General features: G+C 37.3%; 2 protein-coding genes across 3 annotated transcripts in view; one reads left to right on the top strand and one right to left on the bottom strand.

Moving 5' to 3' along the window:
• Nucleotides 1-17533, bottom strand: part of LOC117317291 (protein piccolo-like) — a 54322-nt gene extending 36789 nt beyond the window's left edge. Inside the window, exons 1-2 of one of the 2 annotated variants that reach the window (XM_033872076.1) lie at nucleotides 17441-17533; nucleotides 17105-17350 (exon numbers count right to left, since the gene is read on the bottom strand). In XM_033872076.1, coding sequence (XP_033727967.1) covers nucleotides 17105-17145 — 41 coding nt within the window. In that variant the 5' untranslated portion in view covers nucleotides 17146-17350; nucleotides 17441-17533. The remainder of the gene's footprint in view (nucleotides 1-17104; nucleotides 17351-17440) is intronic. The other variant, XM_033872077.1, reaches the window with a different exon arrangement.
• A 350-nt stretch (nucleotides 17534-17883) lies between these two features.
• Nucleotides 17884-25719, top strand: LOC117317294 (eukaryotic translation initiation factor 1-like). Its single transcript, XM_033872079.1, has 4 exons — nucleotides 17884-18058; nucleotides 22258-22424; nucleotides 23836-23967; nucleotides 25161-25719. The coding sequence occupies exons 1-4, from the start codon at nucleotides 18025-18027 to the stop codon at nucleotides 25173-25175; spliced, it is 348 nt and encodes a 115-aa protein (XP_033727970.1). The 5' UTR covers nucleotides 17884-18024; the 3' UTR covers nucleotides 25176-25719.
• The last annotated feature ends 779 nt before the right edge of the window (nucleotides 25720-26498 follow it).

Below are 26498 nucleotides of genomic sequence, written 5' to 3'. Positions count from 1 at the left end.
GTCAAACATAGACTTTCTTGGTATCAGTCCAACATAGACTTTCTTGGTGTTAGTCCAACATAGACTTTCTTGGCGTTAGTCCAACATAGACTTTCTTTGTATTAGTCCAACATAGATTTCTTGGTATTAGTCCAACATAGACTTTCTTGGTATTAGTCCAACATAGACTTTCTTGGTATAAGTCCAACATCAACTTTCTTGTTGTTAGTCCAACATAGACTTTCTTGGTATCAGTCCAACATAGACTTTCTTGGCATTAGTCCAACATAGACTTTCTTGGTATCAGTCCAACATAGACTTTCTTGGCATTAGTCCAACATAGACTTTCTTGGTATCAGTCCAACATAGACTTTCTTGGCATTAGTCCAACATAGACTTTCTTGGTATAAGTCCAACATAGACTTTTTTGGTATTAGTCCAACATAGACTTTCTTGGTGTTAAACATGATTTATCTTGGCATATGAAATAGACTACAGATTTTTTATTCTTTATCTGGTGCACTGGGCACATTAAAATGAATGTTGAAGTATCTGTCTTCTTATTTCTTACTTGACAAATCTCCCTACCTGGGACAAGACTCCCAATTCATTACCCTAAATTAATACCTGAATTATCAGTAAAACTTTATAAATAGTTGTTTTAAGGTATCAGTTTGTCAAGAAGTTAATAATTTTAAAAAGCAAAAAAAAAATTGAATATGCACATCCATGTGGAAGTTACACTTGGCAAACATATGCAAGTTACGGACATTGTAGTTGAAATTGAAAATATTTTGGTAGAACCAATGAATGCCCCAGTTCCCAGCACAAATGACCTCATAAATCTGGCTAAACATAGATATTGTGACAGCAAATGGATTCAGCGTAAAAAAGTATGCCCCCTACTAAGTCATACTGGGGGAAATATTTTTTTCATATATAACAACCACTTTTAGATGATTAAAAAGATTCTTCTACTTTCTCCGAACTTGAATAGACAAGGATATAATGGACGATATATTAACCCTTTAAGCCCTGATGATGCATTAATGCATCACCGGGCCGGGGCCGAATGATGCATTAATGCATCACTTTATCGGGAAAACGAGCTAATAATTCGGATTTTTAACACAAACAGAAGACCGAGTATTCTAATTTTAGTAACACAGATCATGATCACATGACCATATCTTATCCAAGATGGCTCTATAAACACACACATGTGAGTACGTCGATTGATACGAATTCACGATTTGGTTTATATTTAATTGCGTGATTTTTTAAAAGATTTTGAACTTGTAATTCATATCGTTTTTTACATTCTCGTTACAATCATGGAAACGTATTATATCTACCAATAAAGTAGCGATCTTTGTTGTCATGTAGTTATTTTGCGTGCTGTCAAAATCTGACAAATGTCTACGGCTTCGATTATTTTGAGAGAAGGCGACGACATATTTTTACATCAAGGGGAAACACAAGGTCCTTGACTTAAGACAAGGAGTCAGTGGATTATCTGGCATTGTTTTTAGATCAGGTATTAATTGATACACTGATAGAGGAGATCGGAATTATATGCTCAACACTGCAAATTCGAAATTGACACAAGTGACAAATCCGGAATAAAACAAAATTGCAAGCAACCTCGGAAGGGCCGCATTGAAAGGCTGTTAGTGTTGTTAAATGAAAGCTTTCCTGTGTCTTTGTATGGCATTGAGTGTGGTCATGAACCAGGCTGTCAGTAAAACTTTATGGTAATGAATTGACTACTTCATCAGATACAATATTATCAGCTGATTATGATATAGGTCTCTGCTACATGTACTTGAAATTTTTTAATACCCATTTTTTATTACATTCATACTGAGTTGTACTCATTGTGAATACATGTATCTCAAACTTCATACAACATCCATAAAGGTGCATATGTAATGCTGTCCCAATCACAATTATAGTGCAAAGATAAAATTTATTAACACTCAAAATGTATCCACTCATAACAAATAAATCCCTATATTATAATGACATTTTCTGGTGTGTTCATAATAAATTAACTGGAGGAAGATGCCATCATGCAGAAGGAACTCTAGCCAGTGTTGTGAAGAAATGTTTACAGGGGACTGGTATTCAGGGTCACGGCTGGGGACATGTATACCAGGATGACTCTTATATTTAACATCACTTTGAATGAGAACACCTATGACTGCTGTACAGTAATTATATATATATAAGGTCTATAGTAATTAAGGTCCAACTGCCATGATCTACCAAGGGATATCATGCAGAAAAGGCCAGATGATATTGTACAAAAAAGGCCTACTGGTATCTGTTGTATGGAAAGACAAAAAAATGTGTCACTGCACTCTCTACTTTTCATATCGAACCTGCCACAGAGGTATAAACAGACTCACAGATTATTAAACAAGAAGATGACAAGTTTGCCAGGGAAATATATCTTGCCCAGAACTAATAACAGACTACATTTCCCATATTGGTGGTGTAAACAAGGCAGATCAAAACCTGCAGTATTTAATTAATCATAAAAGCTGAACTCTTATCAGGTGTTCCTTCAATGTACCAACAACCTTCCTGGACAGGGCAAGCAATAGTTGTCATTCCTGCAGTTTACATAAAGCATCATATGGGGACTGGTTGATAAATTCACCTCAAGAAAGGATTGTCTGACCCTACCTGGGACAAGTTTGCATCTCGGTCATGGTATCATGTTTGTTACATGTGTTGCACAAAGAGACAGCAGGATAAATCAGTCAATCTTTTTGCTGAACATTTCATTTTTCTGGCAGTATTAATTTGCTTGAACTACTAAGTTGCAAGCAATGAATATCATTTACAGTGTACCTCATTATGAAAATTAAAAAATAATGAAAACAAGAAAAACAAATTAAAAGAAAGGAAGAAAAATTGAAGAAAAAAAAACCAAAAGAAAAAAAGCCTTACGAAAATGCGTTTTTGTAATATTGCATCAAAATATAAAAAAAAAATCATGTATTTGAAAACACAACTTGTTAAAAAAAAAATGGAAAAAAAACCCACAAAAATAAACTAAGAAAAAGGCTGCCCTTTCATGCTTGCAAGTGACTACCCACCCTTGATGCACGCGTTTAACACTTAATTCACTGTGTTGTTCATTGTATTGTTTTCATTTTCTTTTCCCCTCGTTTATATTAAATGTTAGAAGAGCTCATTCAAACTGTATTTTGCTTCCTAAGTTTTCGTTGCGGTGAGAGTTATCCTTCTTGATGTTGGAACCGCGTCGTCAAAATGGCGGCTAACAACCAAAATCGAGAATTTGCTGTTGGTACTGCATGCTACCGCTGACTGTACAGAGCGGTTTCCAAAAACAATATCCACTAGTTAGATTTGTAAATCTCGTTTTTAAAAGTATAATATGATACTTGTTTCCATGACGAATGTACGTTTTGATCGCGCTGCAAAACGAAAGTACACATTCCCAAATTTGGAATCGTGTTCTCCGCTAGAATTATACGCAAGGTAGGCAAGTCACAAGCCAATTTGTTGTTTTCGACTGTATTTTTCATGCGTATTAAATCTATAAGATATTCTCGATAATCCTGTTTACTTATGTGCGTCTGTATCATCAATTCTGCAATGCATTTCTCTCAAAAACGTGCTTTTAAAAATAAATGTCAAATTGAACGTCAATAATCGTAAATTAATTCAGGCCAGGAAAAGCCACGTGCATATTTTCTTAGGGCCACAATACCCATCATGCAATTTATTCAGTGACGAAAGTGTTAACACAACCACAACTTTTGCAGTACAAGTGCATAATTGGGTCGAGAACTTTTCAAGGTTAGTAAAATAAATTTCAGTTGGTAAATGTGTTCTAAAAAAAAACAAAAAAATATCTTTTAAATCTCATTTTAGAAACATTTTATCAAATTACAAATTATTTTAACTCTATTATATCTACTTAGAAAGTTACTGTATGTAATGAAATCTGTATTATCTCCCTTTAGTATGCTTAAATAGAGACAATACAAGATTACCAGACCAGCTGTTTCAGGGGCTATAGAAAAAACTTTCAAATCTTTTATACTTTTTTCAAAACCTGTTATGTGTATTTTTCACATCTGGTTTCAAATAATATAATATGGATACAAAGGCTGCAATGCCCGTGTCCACTAATAACCTAATTAAATTCCTACTTAGCGCTCAGCATATTTGGAGTGGAACGACTGGTTCGCCCGTTGTCAGTATAATGTGACCGGGTGGGGTGTCCTGCTGGGTGTCTTCGGCAGTATGCTTCAGTGAGGTAACACTATAAATCGACAAAAGTAACGGCCTATCACAAGGAGACTTAACACGAACATACCGCAGCCTCCCAACACACACATACGCACTCACCACATGCATGCATAACGCACGCATGGGAGGCCGTCCTTAAATGACCTTAGCTGTTAATAGGACGTTAAACAAAATAAACCAAACCAAATCCTACAAAAAATTCAAATGCCTGTGTCCACTAATACCCTAATCAAATCCTACAAATAATTCAAATGCCTACGTCCACTAATACCCTAATTAAATCCTACAAATAATTCAAAGTCCTTCACAACAAATGATCTATTTCCTTGACACTAAATTCAATTAGTTTTATATATATCATCTCAGAAAACCCCTTCCATGACAATAATACTGTAATACAGAAGAATTCTCTTATTCTCTGGTTAATAAAATCATGTGTCGATCAAAAGGCAATAATTGTATAACACTGATCATTTCAATTCAGAAAAAAATCTACCATCCACTGGATACCTGATACGGCATGGTGACAACTGCCATTAATTTCTGTGGTTAGTTTATAAACTCTGCATTACAGACATTTTTTTTTGTTTTTAATTTTTTTGTTGGACAAGATTTGGTTTATTATATTCAGACCAGAGGATATATATAGCCAGTAGCTAGGAGACTCTATGTTTCTGTAGCCATCAAGTCACTAACTACTATACAGTTATAATCACTAATCCACTGAAGTACTGATCCAAAACTATAAACCCCCAGCAGGGTAGTGTACATTGTTATGCGGCCATGCAGTGAAATGTTTTATACCCTGAACAGCACAGACATCATGTGACATCATAAACAAATTCTCCAAAAAGATATTGATTTCATAATTTTACATTAAAATGTCATTGACTAGATTGTTTATCATAGCACCTGACCGACTGATAAATTGACAGACATATATTTCTATTTTTAGAGATTAAACATTATCGCAATAGCCAGGGTCACATGAGAACAGATGTGAGCCCTGAGCTTCAGACAAAGATAGAAAAAACAAAGCACAGAAAGTAGAAAGATAGGAAAATTATGTTTTTCCAATACTGCAGAAGATTTTAAACATAATACAAGCATTAACCACTGGTAGGTAAGGTACTGACTCATTGAAAATTGTTCAGTGGGGATCAGAAATTGTATGTGTGTTTAAACAACGCCTATCAAAATGTTACACAGTACCAGTATATGACGATCTAGCATACCAAGGTCACCATAGGTGTAATCTAGACTACATTTGTACTACCATAAGTATTGGGAATCACGTTAAAGATTATTTATAGATCATAAAAGAAAAGGAGATATCCACAAAAGCATTCAACAAATTAAAAAAAAATAATAATAACAGTAAGTCTATAAATAATCATGGGAATCATGATTGATTATATATAGTAACAAATAAATCAACTAATCATTGATTAAATTTATAAATTGAAAAAAAACACTAACTACTGGTATTATATAAAGGCCAGAATACAATGTTTTATACCACATCAATATATTAAATGAGTATGATATTCCAAGGAAGCAAACACAGAATAGAATCAGCCATACCACATTGAGATCGACAAAGACAGCTTGTACAGGATTACACTGCATCAGTACAGAGACTAGAGATCGACAAAGACAGCTTGTGCAGGATTACATCAGTACACAGACTAGAGATCGACAAAGACAGCTTGTACAGGATTACACTACATCAGTACAGAGACTAGAGATCGAACAAAGACAGCTTGTACAGGATTACACTACATCAGTACAGAGACTAGCGATCGACAAAGACAGCTTGTACAGGATTACACTGCATCAGCACAGAGACTAGAGATCGACAAAGACAGCTTGTACAGGATTACACTACATCAGGACAGAGACTAGAGATCGACAAAGACAGCTTGTACAGGATTACACTGCATCAGTACAGAGACTAGAGATCGACAAAGACAGCTTGTACAGGATTACATCAGTACAGAGACTAGAGATCGACAAAGACAGCTTGTACAGGATTACACTGCATCAGGACAGAGACTAGAGATCGACAAAGACAGTCTGTACAGGATTACACTGCATCAGCTAGGACAGAGACTAGAGATCAACAAAGACAGCTTGTACAGGATTACACTGCATCAGCACAGAGACTAGAGATCGACAGAGACAGCTTGTACAGGATTACACTGCATCAGTACAGAGACTAGAGATCGACAGAGACAGCTTGTTCAGGATTACACTGCATCAGTACAGAGACTAGAGATCGACAAAGACAGCTTGTACAGGATTACACCACATCAGTACAGAGACTAGAGATCGACAAAGACAGCTTGTACAGGATTACACTACATCAGGACAGAGACTAGAGATCGACAAAGACAGCTTGTACAGGATTACACTGCATCAGTACAGAGACTAGAGATCGACAAAGACAGCTTGTACAGGATTACACTGCATCAGCACAGAGACTAGAGATCGACAAAGACAGCTTGTACAGGATTACACTGCATCAGTACCGAGACTAGAGATCGACAAAGACAGCTTGTACAGGATTACACTACATCAGTACAGAGACTAGAGATCGACAAAGACAGCTTGTACAGGATTACACTACATCAGCACAGAGACTAGAGATCGACAAAGACAACTTGTACAGGATTACACTGCATCAGTACGGAGACTAGAGATCGACAAAGACAACTTGTACAGGATTGCACTACATCAGTACAGAGACTAGAGATCGACAAAGACAGCTTGTACAGGATTACACTACATCAGGACAGAGACTAGAGATCGACAAAGACAGCTTGTACAGGATTACACTGCATCAGTACAGAGACTAGAGATCGACAAAGACAGCTTGTACAGGATTACATCAGTACAGAGACTAGAGATCGACAAAGACAGCTTGTACAGGATTACATCAGTACGGAGACTAGAGATCGACAAAGACAGCTTGTACAGGATTGCACTACATCAGCACAGAGACTAGAGATCGACAGAGACAGCTTGTACAGGATTACACTGCATCAGTACAGAGACTAGAGATCGACAAAGACAGCTTGTAAAGGATTACACTACATCAGTACAGAGACTAGAGATCGACAAAGACAGCTTGTACAGGATTACACTACATCAGTACAGAGACTAGAGATCAACAAAGACAGCTTGTACAGGATTACACTACATCAGTACAGAGACTAGAAATCGACAAAGACAGCTTGTACAGGATTACACTGCATCAGCACAGACTAAATAACCTTAGATCAATAGCATGTGTGTGTCCTCCATAGCAAGATTCACGCATCGTGGTATGTTTCGAGTCAATACAAATTTACCATCAAAATCAATAAATTCAACCAATCCCAACAGAACCGAAATTAATCCAATAGAAACATTAAACTTTTAACTCCATTGCCCCTTTTGAGTATTAACTATAAAAGAATTACAGGGTGTACACTTTCTTAATATAGATATCTTTTGGATTATTTGTTAGCTGGGTGTATCACCACATGAACAACCAGGGTCATTTTAAGAAGTTCTCCTTGTAGTAGTTTGTGACATCTTCACTGAACAACATGCGAGAGGCCTGTCATATGCCATCCAGAGCAATTATAGGGTAAAGTGTCTTGCCCAAGGACACAACTATGACATCACAGACCAGCCTGAAACAAACCATGTACCTCAGATCCTCACCTGAAGTTCAATGGTTAGTGCTGTAACCAACTGAGCCATTGCAACCCCACAATAACTCTTGGTGCACAATCTCGTGTAATTCTAAAAGTTGAGACATGAAATATTATTGATTATTTTTAAACAAAAATTTAATAATTGAAATAGAGACAAAAATGTTTGTGTGTGTTTGTAAGTCAACTATCACACTTGATGAAGTCAACTATCACACTTGATGAATTAATGACCTCTGTGGGATAGATAGTCTGTGAAAGGTATTGTCATTAAAGTCTGGCTCTAGCAAGGATGGGAGATTCTGTGGTTAAATGGAAGAATATTTCTGTGAATATCGCCATTTATCAATCACCTTCTGTCACAATAAGCCAATTCATCAAGTCATGGAAAGCAGCAGTAAAACCAAATGCTGCATGCTTAATTGTGTTGTTATATTATCAACCTATTTCATGGACAGCTATATATCTTAGCTACATCAAATACAGTGGAACTTCGTTAACTCGAACTCGGATAACTCGAATACCCCGCTTAACTCGAAGTACCTCGCCGGTCCCGGCCGAATTCTCTCTTTATCTTAGTAAAAAAAACTCGGAAAATTCGAATTCGGATAACTCGAAAAACTCGGATAATACGAAGTAAAAATTTGGTCCCAACAATAAAAATCCTACTTGAAATGTTCGAATAACTCGAAGTATAATTTTCGTCGATCGGTGGCAAACGCCGCCATTTTTTAAGAGCTAAATTCCGTTTGTAATACTGAACATATCGGCACTACTAACCTACATGCTATTATAAGTGTTTCATAAATTCATAAAAGAAATTGTCGGTTGAATCTTATAACAACAAGTCTTGGTGATAAAAAGTACTGCTTTACTTACATCAGGTAATTTCCCAAGGCGGTCGCCGATATCAGTACACACGATAGTCAACAGCTCATCTACCCGTTCGCTCAAGCGGAACTAATCTCTGACACACCGGTAGATCTACCCGGCTGATGTTTTTACAGGTGTAGAAATGACACAGTCACCGGCGCCTATTAAATCTTTAAACTGCTGAAACAATAGCGTAATTACTGCCGAGGTGTTCAGAGTACAACTGTAATGGTCAGTGCTGTCTATTAAATCGGATAAAACGCCAACTCAGTTACAGTAACATTTTATACGCACATGCGCAGCCCAACTTCCGGTGCTAATACACATGGAAATGGCGTGGTTATCAATAAAAAGTAAGTAGGCTGATCAAACAGTATTTTATATATGTCCAATAAAAGGTAATGGTTCTGTTACGTTTTGTATGCAATCTGTGTTAAACTTAAACGGTTATTTGTTTTGACATTAATAACTTGTTATTTTGTCGAATTCCGTTTTATCGTTTACCTTTTGCAAACATGACTTGCACATCAGATCGTTATTGAAGTGACTAAGTGAAAGAAACTTTATCGTGACTGTATATCGGTAAAACTACACCAAATTACAAGTGACATAACGAAACATTACATATATATTTACATGTATTGACCAGTCTTCACACTAAACTGATGAGCGACAGAGCGAAGTTATAATGATTATATAATGTTGACAAATATTGACCAAACTTTACACCAAAAACGATAACTCGCTTAATTCGAACACTCGGATAACTCGAAGTTTTTTCGTGGTCCCGTCGACTTCGAGTTAACGAAGTTCCACTGTATGTCTCAACCAATCAGAATTTATTCCGTAAATTTGACGAAAATTAAAAACAAATATTTGTATCGGCCCAGCTACTGGTTGTGTTTATAATTCTCAACATGTTTATGTGTGTGGAATCATCAAAATGCAAAATCTTGGGCAGGGCTCAAAGTGGCGCCTATTTCAGTGGTCATGGCGCCTTCAATTCACAATTGGCGCCCAGTTATTGACTTGTAAGGCGTCTGCATGGCCACTAAAAAAATGTGTAAATTTGCGATTTGGTTTATCTTCCAAAGGTTACAGTCATTAATAAAATGACATTCACTATCGAAAAAGTTACAGCGAGATGTTATACTGATCTAAAGCATTAAAAGATTTTTTTTTATTCAATAGTTTTATACAACTAGGCCGGGCGACTTACTTTTCCAATTGGCGTCTAGATTTTATGACTTGGTAGCCAGATAGGCCACCTGGTAAAAATATCCAATTTGAGCCCAGGTGTTTGAGAATTATTCCCACTTTTAAATAGGGTGATTTTGAAATAGAAGCTTAGTAAAATGAATCCAGAGGTCACTGGCAGTAGTTGAAAAAATCTCACTTTGATAATAACATAATCCCAAAAGTAAAATCTGAAACAGTTGAAAGTTCTACCATCATTGGAAACTCACGAGATCCTCCTCTGTCAGTCGTGACTCTGTTGTTTGTGTCACAAGCCACAGAGCAAATCTATTGGGTTTCTAGGGATTGAGTTCTATATTTAATAACATTTCTTTTCTTACTTATTGATTTTTTTTCTTTCTTTTGGGTTATTCGCAGGGGAGGAGGGGAAAACCCTCTCGCTCCTTTATGGTTCATAAAACAAGTCCATATTAACGACTGAAATGCGTCAGCAAATCAGATCATCACCAACATAAAGTAACATACCACTAATATTCAAATGCTTGCCTAACCCAATATATACTATGATGATAGAAGCCACTGACAGGTAGACAAATTTCCACCATAAATTGGACTATTATCAGTAAAATTATTTTAAGGTGCAGTATTAATATTATTCATGATTTTTAATATCCAAAAAATCTGCCAGTGTAGTCTAATAGGGCAGATTTAAATATGTAGAAGTCATTTCTGGTCTATAAATAGTCTTTTCTGAGGTTTGAAACTTTAAACATGTAATCAGGAGCAGCTGTATCTGGTTAGAATTTAAAGAAAAAATATCAGCCCTTACACCCGATTTACAGTAAATATCACAATGAAATTTATTCTGCAACAATTATGTTGAAATAAGCAAAAACCTAAAATGAATATGGCTTTTATATTAGCAGTCCATTATCACAACAAAATACCATGATTAGAGAAGTATGTTATATATAATTACAGGCCGTATCAATCAATACTTTTCTTTGTGCATGTAATCCACAATTTTCAGTCGAGACGCTTTTCAGACCAAAATTATCAAATGAACCACTTTGGATGAGAAATATTCAAGCAAAGAAATTACTTAACACTAGAAGTGGGCTGTTGATCGAAAATAATAAAAGATTAGTTGAAAAATAAAAATAGAAACTAATCACCGATGGGGATTTTGAAAAGGTATTTAAAAGGAAATTTCTGGAAGTGTTCGTAAATCTTCAGCATCACATATTTTTGTAATGTTACCAAACCAGGAAGCAGTTGATGGTATATTTTACCAATATACAGTGAAACTTCGTTAACTCGAAGTCGACGGGACCACGAAAAAACTTCGAGTTATCCGAGTGTTCGAATTAAGCGAGTAGATCATTTTTGGTGAAAAGTTTGGTCAATATTTGTCAACATTATATAATCATTATAACTTCGCCCTGTCGCTCATCAGTTTAGTGTGAAGACTGGTCAATTCATGTAAATATATATGTAATGTTTCGTTATGTCACTTGTAATTTGGTGTAGTTTTGCCGATATACAGTCACGATAAAGTTTCTTTCAGTCACTTCAATAACGATCTGATGTGCAAGTCATGTTTGCAAAAGGTAAACGATAAAACGGAATTCGACAAAATAACAAGTTATTCATGTCAAATCAAATAACCGTTTAAGTTTAACACAGATTGCATGAAAAACGTAACAGAACCATTACCTTTTAGTGGACATATAAAATACTGTTTGATCTGCCTACTTACTTTTTATTGATAACCACGCCATTTCCATGTGTATTAGCACCGGAAGTTGGGCTGCGCATGTGCGTATAAAATGTTACTGTAACTGAGTTGGCGTTTTATCCGATTTAATAGACAGCACTGACCGTTACCAAATTTTCACTTCGTATTATCCGAGTTTTTCGAGTTTTCCGAGTTCGAGTTTTCTTTACATCAATTCATACCAAAGGGCAACTCTGAGATAAATTTAGAAAACCAAAAATAATCAATGATCAATAGATTTTGAGTTTCCCATCCCATAAATGTATTTGGAAAATTAATAATAAAATCATGTAGAAGATAGGGTGTAAAATTCTACTGGCTTGACACTTGGGTTAGTGGATTTTACTTTTGGGCAGGGGAAATTAATTTTACTATTTGACTAAAAATGTTTGTAAAATACAAACCTGAATCACAAACTCCTCTAAGGCAGAGTTAATTTTGAATCTGTCCCCATAGACTTTTGAAGCATAGTAAACAAGAGCACTGCTCAAGGATGTATGGTAAACAAGAGCACCACACACGGATGTATGGTAAACAAGAGCACCACACACGGATGTATGGTAAACATGAGCACCGCACACGGATGTAGGGTCAACAAGAGCTCCACACACGGATGTAGGGTCAACAAGAGCACCACACACGGATGTAGGGTTAACAAGAGCACCACACACGGATGTATGGTAAAAAAGAGCACCACACACGGATGTAGGGTCAACAAGAGCACCACACACGGATGTAGGGTTAACAAGAGGACCACACACGGATGTAGGGTCAACAAGAGCACCACACATGGATGTAGGGTTAACAAGAGGACCACACACGGATGTAGGGTCAACAAGAGCACCACACACGGATGTATGGTAAACAAGAGCACCATACACAGATGTAGGGTAAACAAGAGCACCACACATGGATGTAGGGTTAACAAGAGGACCACACACGGATGTAGGGTTAACAAGAGGACCACACACGGATGTAGGGTCAACAAGAGCACCACACATGGATGTAGGGTTAACAAGAGGACCACACACGGATGTAGGGTCAACAAGAGCACCACACACGGATGTATGGTAAACAAGAGCACCACACACGGATGTAGGGTCAACAAGAGCACCACACATGGATGTAGGGTTAACAAGAGGACCGCACACGGATGTAGGGTAAACAAGAGCACCACACACGGATGTATGGTAAACAAGAGCACCACACACGGATGTAGGGTCAACAAGAGCACCACACATGGATGTAGGGTTAACAAGAGGACCGCACACGGATGATTGGTAAACAAGAGCACCACACACGGATGTAGGGTAAACAAGAGCACCACACACGGATGTAGGGTAAACAAGAGCACCACACACGGATGTATGGTAAACAAGAGCACCACACACGGATGTAGGGTAAACAAGAGGACCACACACGGATGTAGGGTTAACAAGAGCACCACACACGGATGTAGGGTTAACAAGAGCACCACACACGGATGTAGGGTTAACAAGAGCACCACACACGGATGTAGGGTAAACAAGAGCACCACACACGGATGTAGGGTAAACAAGAGCACCACACACGGATGTAGGGTTAACAAGAGCACCACACACGGATGTAGGGTAAACAAGAGCACCACACACGGATGTAGGGTAAACAAGAGCACCACACACGGATGTATGGTAAACAAGAGCACCACACACGGATGTAGGGTAAACAAGAGCACCACACACGGATGTATGGTAAACAAGAGCACCACACACGGATGTAGGGTCAACAAGAGCACCACACATGGATGTAGGGTTAACAAGAGCACCACACACGGATGTAGGGTAAACAAGAGCACCACACACGGATGTAGGGTAAACAAGAGCACCACACACGGATGTAGGGTAAACAAGAGCACCACACACGGATGTAGGGTAAACAAGAGCACCACACACGGATGTAGGGTAAACAAGAGCACCACACACGGATGTAGGGTAAACAAGAGGACCACACACGGATGTAGGGTTAACAAGAGCACCACACACGGATGTAGGGTTAACAAGAGCACCACACACGGATGTAGGGTAAACAAGAGCACCACACACGGATGTATGGTAAACAAGAGCACCACACACAGATGTAGGGTAAACAAGAGCACCACACACGGATGTAGGGTAAACAAGAGGACCGCACACGGATGTAGGGTAAACAAGAGCACCACATACGGATGTAGGGTAAACAAGAGCACTGCATACGGATGTAGGGTAAACAAGAGCACCGCACACGGATGTAGGGTAAATATGAGCACCGCATACGGATGTAGGGTAAACAAGAGCACCACACACGGATGTAGGGTAAATATGAGCACCGCATACGGATGTAGGGCAAACAAGAGCACCACACACGGATGTAGGGTAAATATGAGCACCGCATACGGATGTAGGGTAAACAAGAGCACCGCACACAGATGTAGGGTAAACAAGAGCTCTAGACCCAACATGAACATCCATGCCAAAAAAATATATATATTTAAGACTGTGGGGAAGTATCCAACCCTGGTAAAATAGTGAAATACTAGCTACGATATACCTCTTCTTAGCTAGAGAAAACTCTTTAGCTTGATCAGTTGAGGGTAAGCTACATAGTAATCCAGAGGTCCTGGGTTTGATCCCTAGTGGAGGCATTGAAATGAATTTAATCTATTATCATGCCCTCTGCTACATAAAGATTAAAAAAATCTCTTAAAATGAAAGTTGATACAAGGAGGCAATATCAAGGAGAAAGGACCCCAGCTTATTCTGACAAATGAATAATGATTTTCAAATTTTCAAAAATGGAAAACAATCTACACTTAAATTTCTCGTTACAGATTAGGGTTTGTAAAAGATATCTTACTTCAGTTAACGTGTCGGATATACCATCATGGACCACCAAGGTTCTATATGAAACAAACTACAAAGAAGCTCTCTATTTACAGGGCATCCAGTTGACCCTTGACATTTGACCATTTCTAGAAGTCAAATCCGTATTTCTCAGAAATCTGATGGGTCAAAACAAATAGACAAGTCCCCTATTCTTAAGGGTCTACTTGATGCTTAGAATAACCCAACCTACCCAGTAAGTATTCTACAGTATTCCATGAATTCTGCTTCGATATGTTTCTTGACAAAAATGTACATTGCCCCGGATGTACCTAAGTGCAATATCCACTGATGCGTCAATCCACTACCAAGCACAACAGATCAATGCAAGTCTGTAACAAATCACTTACAGGAGAATTCTGTCAATAACTAATTACATTTTGGAGTATTTTGTCAATAATCACTTATTGGAGAATTTTGTGAACCACAATCACAAATCAGAGAACTTTGTCAAAAACTAATTACTTATTGGAGAATTTTGTGAATCACAATCACTTATCAAACAATTTTGGTCAATAACTAATCACTTATTGGAGAATTTTGTGAATCACAATTACTTATCGGAGAATTTTGTCAATATTAACTAATAATAAGTTATTAGAGAATTTTTTGAATCACAATTACTTATTGGTGCAATTTGCCAAAACAAATTACCTATTGGTGCATAAAAGTTATATATTTAGCTATATTTTAAACTGAATTGAAAGAAAATTATCTGTTGTCAATATTTTTCCAATAAATGATGATAACCAAACAATTATCTCCCTTAGATTCTTAAAATATTCTGGTCATTAAGTAGAAATAAATAATACAATAGAAAGAAATTTATATCTCAGAAGTACTAGTTCAAAAGGGCAGAAATTCATGTGTACTTTTACTCCAAAGAATTTCTACTATCAAGAAGGGACTATGCAATCAGGTTTTAATCTACAATTCAAATTATGTGCACGAGTCCTTTTCAACTGTATTGCTAAAAAGCAAGGAGTCCCACAAATTTAAAATTTAGTATTTACAGAAACTGTGCGAGTTCCATAAAAATCCTTTGAGTACTCGCGTCTCGATTGTAGATTGACATTCAGCTGCCGTGTTGAGGTTTTACTTGTGTTTAAATTTATGATGATTTTATTTTCTAACATCTTATGCTTTTAGAAATTAAATATTTTTTATAAAACATTTGACCATTTCATGTAACTTGAGGAGCCGATTCAATGTCATCATTCAGTAAATCTTAGTTAACTGTAATTTGCTTCATCTGTTTCAACCAACAGCACATCCCTCATCATTTTTAAAAAATACAACTGTAATATTTCTTGATTTCTTTTGTTGAAATAAAATCCACAGAATAATTCAAAGTAATATAACTTTCTAGTTAAGGAAACAAATGTGAAATCACTCAAACAAGATAGACAGGAAAAAAATCCCAACCACAACAATTATTTAAACAGCATATCTCCAAAATTTGTGAAAAACCAAAAAACCAAACAAAAATAATTCTCAGAATTAATATTAATTGAGTTAGAAATAAATCAACATAAATTACATGTAACTACTACACCTAATCACTTAGGATCATAGACAGTTCTAAATTCATATTGATTATAGGTCTAGTAGCTATAGCTATACGTAAGTAGAACTATAAATTGTGTTCTGTAAATTCTGTACTGGAAATTCTATAATGCATTTGAAACATTACTCATAACTACATAGTAATTAATTATAACTTTAACACTTTCTGTGTGTTGAAATCATTAAAAGGAAATGGTACAGAAAATATTTGAATTATTGACAAATACATGTCTACATACAATTCCAATGTGCAAATGTTTAAAATGGTATTGAAAACCAGAAATAGGTCACTTGAAACGTACATAAGTTGTTACGCTCTGTTTTCTATGAAGATATTTTCACCTGTAATTCAAATCAATAAATATTGAATTTGTAACAATTATTCATGTTCACAGAAGCTTGTCGCCGATGAGCTCAATCGGATCACTGTAGCCAAAACGTAACCACAAAGAAAGCTGAAGCACCCAGTCAAACGCTAGTATATGACCAACAGTAAGATGAATTGTGCAAATGTTGAGCACAAGCGTTTAGACTATATACTAGTAAACTCGACCATTAAGACGGTGTTGTTGTTACTGTATTGTAACTGATGGTAATCTCACCAATGTCACAAGATCTTACAAATAATCTTGTACATTGACAACACAGTTAATTATAAAATAAATGTGTTTCTATATATTCTAGTGACACATGCATGTCAATTTAGTGTCTATATTTAAATCTATAGTCGCCCAGACAGTTAGTGAAGTCAAGAGATGGGACAGATATATATGCCAGCTTTATGATAATCAAGATAATTTCATGTCGGCTAAAATCATACTTACTCGGTTGGAAAAGACGGATCATAGACGTCTGATTCCGACATTGTAGTATCACCGTTGCATGTCGAACATGCTCTGTCTATAAGAAGTCTGGTAGTGACAAAAGCAGTTTGTCTAACAGCGATGACTTGCCGCTCTCGCTTGGATCCACTCAGTCAGGCCAGCCATTGAGCGTTCTCGATTGCGTGTTGTATGAACTCTCTCTCGATGTTTCTGTTCTTTTTCTTTACTCTTTCTCTTTGACGACACCTGCTTACATCAAAACAACATCAATAGATACATACAATTCAAATAATGCGTCAACAACTATGTTGATTTCGGTGTTTTTTGTATACTTGCAGTATATAGCCTTATCGAGGTCTCTTCTCGCAGCTCTCACAAGCATAAAACAAGCACATTGGGGGTTTCCTTGAGGGGCGCCCAGAGGAAACTTATTTGTGACAAACAAAAACAAATGCTGATTACACGAAGTAATCTGTAATAGTCAGTGAAAGAAAAATACCTTTCAACTTTTGACTGTCATAAATCATTTAATTCGTGTTGACATTAGACTATCTATTAATAATTAAATTATTAGAAATTATACAATGTCATGGCTCTACTGCAATATACACAGGATAGTGTCCTTTTGGGGCACCTGTACAACATCCGGGCAAGAGTGTTTCCCACACTTTATTAACAACACGTTCATTTTTTTTCCACAAATAATTTCTCACTTATGTTTTTCTAAAGCCTAATGTTGATTGACCTTAAATTTATTTGTTTTTACTTTTAAAAGAAATAATTATATTTATCTGTTGACGGTGAAGGCCATTTTGATACTTGAGTACGCCAGGAGACCTCTTCCCAAAATCCATTAACATCAACTTCAAAACAGGTGTTTTCCTATCTTTTTATTTGGCAGATCACATAGAAAGGGCTATATGAATATCGGTGGGCAGCTTCCAGGTCAACTCGGTTAGTATAAATATGTTTTATCATGCCAATTTTTTACCGGAAGTAGATGTAGTTTAAAGAATCGGCGTCATTAAAATGGTGCACGTTGGTTGTGTATTATTAAATCCCTTGGGTTCGTAATTAGAAAACTAAAGATAAAGATGTGTCGTAATTATTAGCTGTTTTCCTTTCTCTTTGATCAGTTGACGTGTATTTAATATTATATAGATGACCATAGACCTACTGACCTAAAGGCAGCTAGAATCTGGTAGCCAACTCCGTCTAAATCTAAAATCGTCGATGATGTCTATATAATTATCAAGTTGATGCATTTGGCGTTACCTGTACAGTAAATTCAATCATTATAACATTAAATAATCGCAATCAACTTTTCTATAACATCTTATTTGTGGAAAAGTGAAGATAAAGTTTACTCGCAGATCTATAAAGAATCGGCAATATTTGAGAAAAAACATAATGCAACATTGACACGGAAGAGTTCAAGGTTCATAGAGTAACATTAACGTGTGTTATACATTAACAATCATGATTTAATAACACACTCCTTTTACTTTCATCATTGCTTTACAAAAATGTGAGTGAATTGTGTAGCGGGATTGGACTGTCGATAATTGGTGACCAGCTGGTAATCAATTGGTAGAGCATCCGGCTATTGTTCAGAGGTCCCGGGTTCGATCCCCGGTCTGGTCGTGTATTTTTCCTCTCCTATTACATATGGCGCCCAACTAAGTTCTCATGGGGGTGGTATATATATGTGTGTCTTCCGGGTCAAAGACTTTGTTGAAGGAGGGAGGAATGTAGGAGGAATGTAGCGGAACTGGACTGGGTTGTTGAAGGAGGGAGGAATGTAGTGGAACTGGACTGGGTTGTTGAAGGAGGGAGGAATGTAGCAGAACTGGACTGGGTTGATCATCGGCGACCAGGTAGCTCCATTGGTAGAGCATACGGCTATATATATATAGCTACTGTTCAGAGATCACGGGTTCAGACCCCGGTCTGGCAGCTACATTTTCTCCTCTCCTGTTACAAAATTGGCGCCCAGCTGAAATACCCACGGTATATGGGTCTTCAAGGGCGAATACTTGGAAAAGACTTGGAAAAAAGGAAGGAGGTGTGTAGCGGGATTGGACTGGGTCGATCATCGGTGACCAAGTAGCTCAATTGGTAGAGCATCCAGCTAGTGTTCAGAGGTCCTGGGGTCTGGCCGCTACATTTTCTCATCTCCTGTTACAATTGAATTGCAGCTGTCAACATTTTTCAGCTTACCTGGTGCAAATTAAAGTCAATATTTGGTCTGAAGCATCCTTGGGTGAAGGAAAACCATTGTGAATTTTGTATAAACTGGAACTTGGGGCCAAAGGGGTCGGCCCAAACAGGGAAAATAGGTACCAAAATTGATCAAAATCCTTTTATTTTTCGGATTCAGTCTCATATTGGTCTGAAGCATCCTTGTGTGAAGGAGAACCAATTTTGTATAAAAGATGGGTCCTGGTCCCACATACAGGTGTTTCATTGATTGGGCCAAATATGGAAAATAAGTAAAATTCTTCAAAATCTGTCTGTAGATCGAAATAGAGAATGTTTTCCCATATTCACTGCACCAAATCCAGGTGAGCAATACAGGTCATCTGGGCCTATCATTGTATTGAGGTTTACTGAGGGGGTGCAACATAATATTACTTAACATTGATGCAGTCATATGATTTTACATGGACTGTACGTCATGGATTCCATTGCCTTGCCATTTGAAATCTCTGTTCTAAAAAATGATGTACTTGCACTGCAATGACACACTGTCACATTCTACTTCCTGCTTGACATGCACCATTTACTGCCCATTATCTTCCTGTTCTTGTCTTGATTCCAGCATTTAAGATCTTTTCATCCTTGGAGCTCGTAGTCATCACATGTCTTGCCTTATCTACCTTGAACTCATCTACCAATGTTAAAAATTGAGAGTTGTAACTGTCCTGTACAGTGGCATATACATAGCTAACTGAAAAAAAGATATTTAGAAATTTCAACCCAGACAGACCTCTTTTTAGCCCACCATCATCAGATGGTGGGCTATTCAAATCGCCCTGCGTCCGTGGTCCGTCGTCCGTCCCTCCGTCCGTCCGTCCGTCCGTCCGTAAACAATTCTTGTTATCGCTATTTCTCAGAAAGTACTGAAGGGATCTTTCTCAAATTTCATATGTAGGTTCCCCTTGGTGCCTAGTTATGCATATCGCATTTTGAGACCTATCGGAAAACAACATGGCCGACAGGCAGCCATCTTGGATTTTGACAATTGAAGTTTGTTATCGCTATTTCTCAGAAAGTACTGAAGGGATCTTTCTCAAATTTCATATGTAGGTTCCCCTTGGTGCCTAGTTATGCATATCGCATTTTGAGACCAATTGCAAAACAACATGGCCGACAGGCAGCCATCTTGGATTTTGACAATTGATGTTTGTTATCGCTATTTCTCAGAAAGTACTGAAGGGATCTTTCTCAAATTTCATATGTATGTTCCCCTTGGTGCCTAGTTATGCATATCGCATTTTGAGACCAATCGCAAAACAACATGGCCGACAGGCAGCCATCTTGGATTTTGACAATTGATGTTTGTTATCGCTATTTCTGAGAAAGTGTTGAAGGGATCTTTCTCAAATTTCATATGTAGGTTCCCCTTGGTGCCTAGTTATGCATATCGCATTTTGAGACCAATCGCAAAACAACATGGCCGACAGGCAGCCATCTTGGATTTTGACAATTGAAGTTTGTTATTGCTATTTCTCAGAAAGTACAGAAGGGATCTTTCTCAAATTTCATTTGTAGGTTCCCCTTGGTGCCAAGGTATGCATATTGCATTTTGAGACCAATCGGAAAACAACATGGCCAACAGGCAGCCATCTTGGATTTTGACAATTGAAGTTTGTTATCGCTATTTCTCAGAATGCACTGACGAGATCTTTCTCAAATTTCATATGTAGGTTCCCCTGGGTGCCTAGTTATGCATATTGCATTTTGAGACCTATTGGAAAACAACATGGCCGACAGGCAGCCATCTTGGATTTTGACAATTGAAGTTTGTTATCGCTATTTCTCAGAATGTACTGAAGGGATCTTTCTTAAATTTCATATGTAGGTTCCTCTTGGTTCTTAGTAATGCATATCGCATTTTGAGACCTATCGAAAAACAACATGGCCGACAGGCAGCCATCTTGGATTTTGACAATTGAAGTTTGTTATCGCTATTTCTCAGAAAGTACAGAAGGGATCTTTCTCAAATTTCATATATATGTTCCCCCGGGGTGCCTAGTTATGCATATTGCATTTTGAGACCAATCGGAAAACAACATGGCCGACAGGCAGCCATCTTGGATTTTGACAATTGAAGTTTGTTATCGCTATTTCTGAAAAAGTCCTCAAGGGATCTTTCTCAAATTTCATATGTAGGTTCCCCTCGTTGCCTTGATATGCATATTGCATTTTGAGACCTTTCGGAAAACAACATGGCCGACAAGCAGACATCTTGGATTTTGACAATTGAAGTTTGTTATCGCTATTTCTCAGAAAGTACTGAAGGGATCTTTCTCAAACTTGTTTGTAAGTTCCCCTTGGTCTGTAGTTTCATCTTGGGACCAATAGGAAAACAACATGGCCGACAGCCAGCCATCTTGGATTTTGACAATTGAATTTTGTTATCGCTATTTATCAGAAATGGCTGAAGGGATCTTTCTCAAATTTCATATGTAGGTTGCCCTCTGTGCCTAGTTATGCATATTGGATTTTGAGACCAATCAGAAAACAACCTGGCCGACAGGCAGCCATCTTGTATTTTGACAATTGAAGTTTGTTATCGCTATTTTACAGAAGTTACTGAAGGGATCTTTCTCAAATTTCATATGTAGGTTCTCCTTGGTCCCTGGTGTTGCATTTTGGGACCAATCTGAAAACAACATGGCCGACAGACAGCCATTATCGCTAAATCTTAAATTTTATATATAGGTTCCCCTTGTTTGAAAAGTACTAGAGGGCTGTTTCTGAATTTATACAGATTAGTAAGACTTAGAGGAAGGGAAAAGTAGAGAAAAGATCAATCTGACATGGAACCTATAAAGATCATTCAATGGTGGGCGCCAAGATCCCTCTGGGATCTCTTGTCTAATTAGATATTAGCATTTTATATACATGTGCATTCTGATCATTTTCAGCCCAGGCAGACCCCTTTTCCAATCAAAGTGCAGGGGAAACTGGGACAGGCTCAGACACTTTAATTCACATCCGGATCCAGCAGAGAAATGGTAGAAAGACCCTGACAACAGTACAAGGGATCAGTCCCCAATTTGATCTGAAGAAAATTGTCAAGGCATTTAAAAAGGTCAGTATTTGACACTGAACTACTTAATAAATAAAATGTATGGGTAGTTTTGACCAATTCTTAATCATGATTGGTGAGCTGTATAGTGATGCGGAAATTGTATATGAAAATTAATAATATCATCACATTATAATTTTGACGTCGTTACTTTTGATATTCTATATACCGTAGAGCGGGAAATTCTAGCGGTCCTAAAATTTGGCGATTTGGTCATGAAAACAAAGTTAAATTTTGGCGGGTTAAAATTTAGCGATTTCCCTTAAATCTAGGGTTTTAATTTGGCGTTGAGCATATATATTTCCTACCAGTATGTATAGATAATTAAATTATGTTATGTCCATACATCCAATCCATGTTGATTAAGTGTGTTGTGTATTATCGATCCTCTGTCTTGAAACCGGAAACTATTACCAAAAAAATTCAGACGAACACATACATGTAGATTTGTCAAATCAGTGTTTATATGAGTATGTGTACAAGCAACAGACAAAAAGAATTTAATCAACCGTATGATATCGCCTTGGTCATCTATTGTATGATGTGTATACGTACAGGTAAGTTAAACAATGAGTCTACAGGTAAAGTGTTAACACCAGTTCATTGAATAGTATGGGTAGACGGCTTTGTTTTCACAAAAAATAATTACAGGGCTTTTTCTCACTGGTTTGGGAAGGGGCCTTTTTGTCTCATTTTGGGAAGAAATTTGGTGAATTGGGAAAGACTTTTTCAGGAGTAAACTCCAAAATTTGTGAATTTGGCTAAAATATGAAATAATTTCAATTGGGAATGGGGCCCATTAACGGCCCCAAAAAACCTCCAGAAAAAGCCCTGAATTATGATGCGATATATGTCACACTTGTATTGCTATACATGTATCGTGAGTAGTTGTTCACTAGCTATTCGTATTACATGTACCTATAGGCATTTTGGCTGACAGTTGCAAGGCAACAACCAACATTACGCACCAGTCGTTACTCTCTTGAGTTAGCAAAGGTAAATGGCGGTCGGAACGGAAACTATTGGCGAAATTGAAATCTTCGCATCTTTTTATTTGGCGGTGTTAAAATTTGACGGGTTAAATTTCGGCGATCTTTATACGTAATCGCCAAATTAAAGCGCCGCTAAAATTCCCCGCTATACGGTATATGTCTTTTATTATTATACTCGTCACTTAATCATATTTACTAAACTTTGATCACATTTTAATATCAATTATTAATATTTAAATGTGAACAAAGTTTAGTGAATATGATTAAGTGAAGAGTACATTTAATTTACAAACGTCAATCATTGCAAACAAACTCAACCCTCAAGTCAACATTTTTTTTGAGGGGGATTCAATTTTGAACTGATTAAAACTATATAAATAAAGTTGTTAATTTTTGAGATATTTGTACTTCTGTTACTGTAGGAGTTTGCCTGCAATGGAACAGTAGTGGAACATCCAGAGTATGGAGAGGTTATACAGGTGCAGGGAGACCAGAGACATCATATCCGAGATTTCCTTAAAATGGTCAACATTGCAGGAGAAGACCAGCTCAAAGTGGGTATCATTCATGAATTTTTATGCCCCCCGCCATGAAATTTATTTCATTAAGCAATATAAAGTCAGACGTGTGTGATGATTATTGATATGCCCAGTGATTCCATTGTTACCACCCCAACTCTCATTTGAGATTGTGACTTAAGCCATTTGACCTAGATTTGTATGGTGGGTGTCCCCAGATTTGACCTAGATTGGTATGGTGGGTGTCTCCAGATTTGACCTAGATTGGTATGGTGGGTGTCCCCGTATTTGACCTAGATTTGTATGATGGGTGTATTATTTGCATGGTGGATGTCCCTGTATTTGACCTAGATTTGTATGGTGGGTGTATTATTTGCATGGTAGGTGTATCGGATTTGGCCTAGATTTGTATGGTGGGTGTATTATTTGCATGGTGGATGTCCCCGTATTTGACCTAGATTTGTATGATGGGTGTATTATTTGCATGGTGGATGTCCCTGTATTTGACCTAGATTTGTATGGTGGGTGTATTATTTGCATGGTGGATGTCCCCGTATTTGACCTAGATTTGTATGATGGGTGTATTATTTGCATGGTGGATGTCCCTGTATTTGACCTAGATTTGTATGATGGGTGTATTATTTGCATGGTGGATGTCCCCGTATTTGACCTAGATTTGTATGGTGGGTGTATTATTTGCATGGTGGGTGTCCCCAGATTTGACCTAGATTGGTATGGTGGGTGTCCCCGTATTTGACCTAGATTTGTATGATGGGTGTCCCCGGATTTGACCTAGATTTGTATGGTAGGTGTCCCCAGATTTGACATAGATTTGTCAGTGGGTGTCCCCAGATTTGACCTAGATTTGTATGTTGAGTGTATTATTTGTATGGTGGGTGTCCCCGGATTTGACGTAGATTTGTCAGTGGGTGTCCTCGTATTTGACCTAGATTTGTATGGTGGGTGTCCCCGATTTCAACTATTATTTGTATGGTGGGTGTCGGGGATGAAGAAAAAGACGCTTACTCTCCTGGAACACCTGGTCTTATTCCCCTTGTACTTTTTCTGGAAACTCCCTGAAAATCTTTATTATGATTTTTTGAGTTTGAATTTTATCGGCTTTCTATGTTATTGTTTGGAGGAGAATATCCTGTTTCCACCATTAACCTGAAATTCAATGGTTATTCTATTCTTTCTGTAACTCATAATTGTTTGTTTTTTCCTTCCAGGTTCATGGTTTCTAAGTTGTAAATATGGAGAGATGCCAAATCATGTTCATTGATCGAGTTTACATCAGCATCAACATCGAGATGAATGCACCCCATGAAGGCTTGTAGTTGTCTCCCTTCCACTGGAAACAGCTATTGCATTTTGGTTGTAGGGAAAATGCACATGTTGACAAAGAAAAGAGAGCCTTAATTTAATTTTTATCTATTTACCAGAGTGGAAAATTCAAATGTGGACATCAAAAAATATTTATTGTTCTACTGGGCTGTAGTTATGGATACGATATATTATAATGAGGCATGAACAAATTCTTATTTCAAAAATTGTGAACTTTGGAATCAATTAATTACTCTTATTACAGCTGAAATTCATAGCATATAAATAAATTTAAGGTATCTTTTTGTTTTCTCGGAAATTATGTCTTACTGTGATGTGAAAATGCGATTAGAATAGAGCAAGTTTAAATTCAACTTTCGAAACATCATGAATCATTAGTGATCCAGGCCCTGAGATATTTTGTACATATATAAATATGCATTAACTAATGTTGTCATTTTGTCATAAAATAAAAATATTTGTAATAAATAATTTGGTATTTGTTTTGTGAATTTAATTCTGCACAATTTAAAATTGAGAGGTTAAAGACTGAATTTCATGAAAGACATGCAACAAGAAAAAATTCATAAAGATTTAGATTTCAATTCTAATACATGTAGTAATAAATGTTACAATCAGCCTTTCTCATTTTATACTGAATTACAAGATTCTGTAAAAGTCACAGGCAATCGTCACAGCATATGGACTAGACGAGATACATTCTCAAGTTTTAGCCCATTCACTGGCATATGGGTGGTGTTGCCCATCCTTAACAAAATTTGTTATTGAGTGATGGCCATCATGGTTTTAAAACTTAAAATTTGTCATGACTATTTTTTAGCGCACCATCGTCAGATGGCATATTGCATTTTGGGATCGATTGGATAACAACATCGCCGACAGACAGCCATCTTCGATTTTGACAACTGAAGTTTGTTATCGCTTTTTCTCAAAAAGCACTGAGGGGATCTTTCTGAAATTTCATATGCAGGTTGCCCTTGGTCTCCTAGTTATCATATTGCATTTTGGAACCAACCAAGGTGAGCTTATGCCATACCTTGGCGTCCGTCCGTCAACAATTGACTTATTTGACTACTTCTTCATAACCGCTGATCAGAATTTGAACAAATTAGGTCAGAAGCATCCCTATGGGTAGGGGACTCAAAATTGTACAAATGATGGGGCTGACCCCCTGGGGGCCTCGGGTGGGGCCAAAAGGGGTCAATTTGGAGCTATTGATATAA

Source organism: Pecten maximus, chromosome 19 (assembly GCF_902652985.1).
Source record: "Pecten maximus chromosome 19, xPecMax1.1, whole genome shotgun sequence".
NCBI lineage: Eukaryota > Metazoa > Mollusca > Bivalvia > Pectinida > Pectinidae > Pecten > Pecten maximus.
The sequence above is the reverse complement of the archived record's forward strand: the minus strand, read 5'-3'. Positions and strand labels throughout refer to the sequence as shown.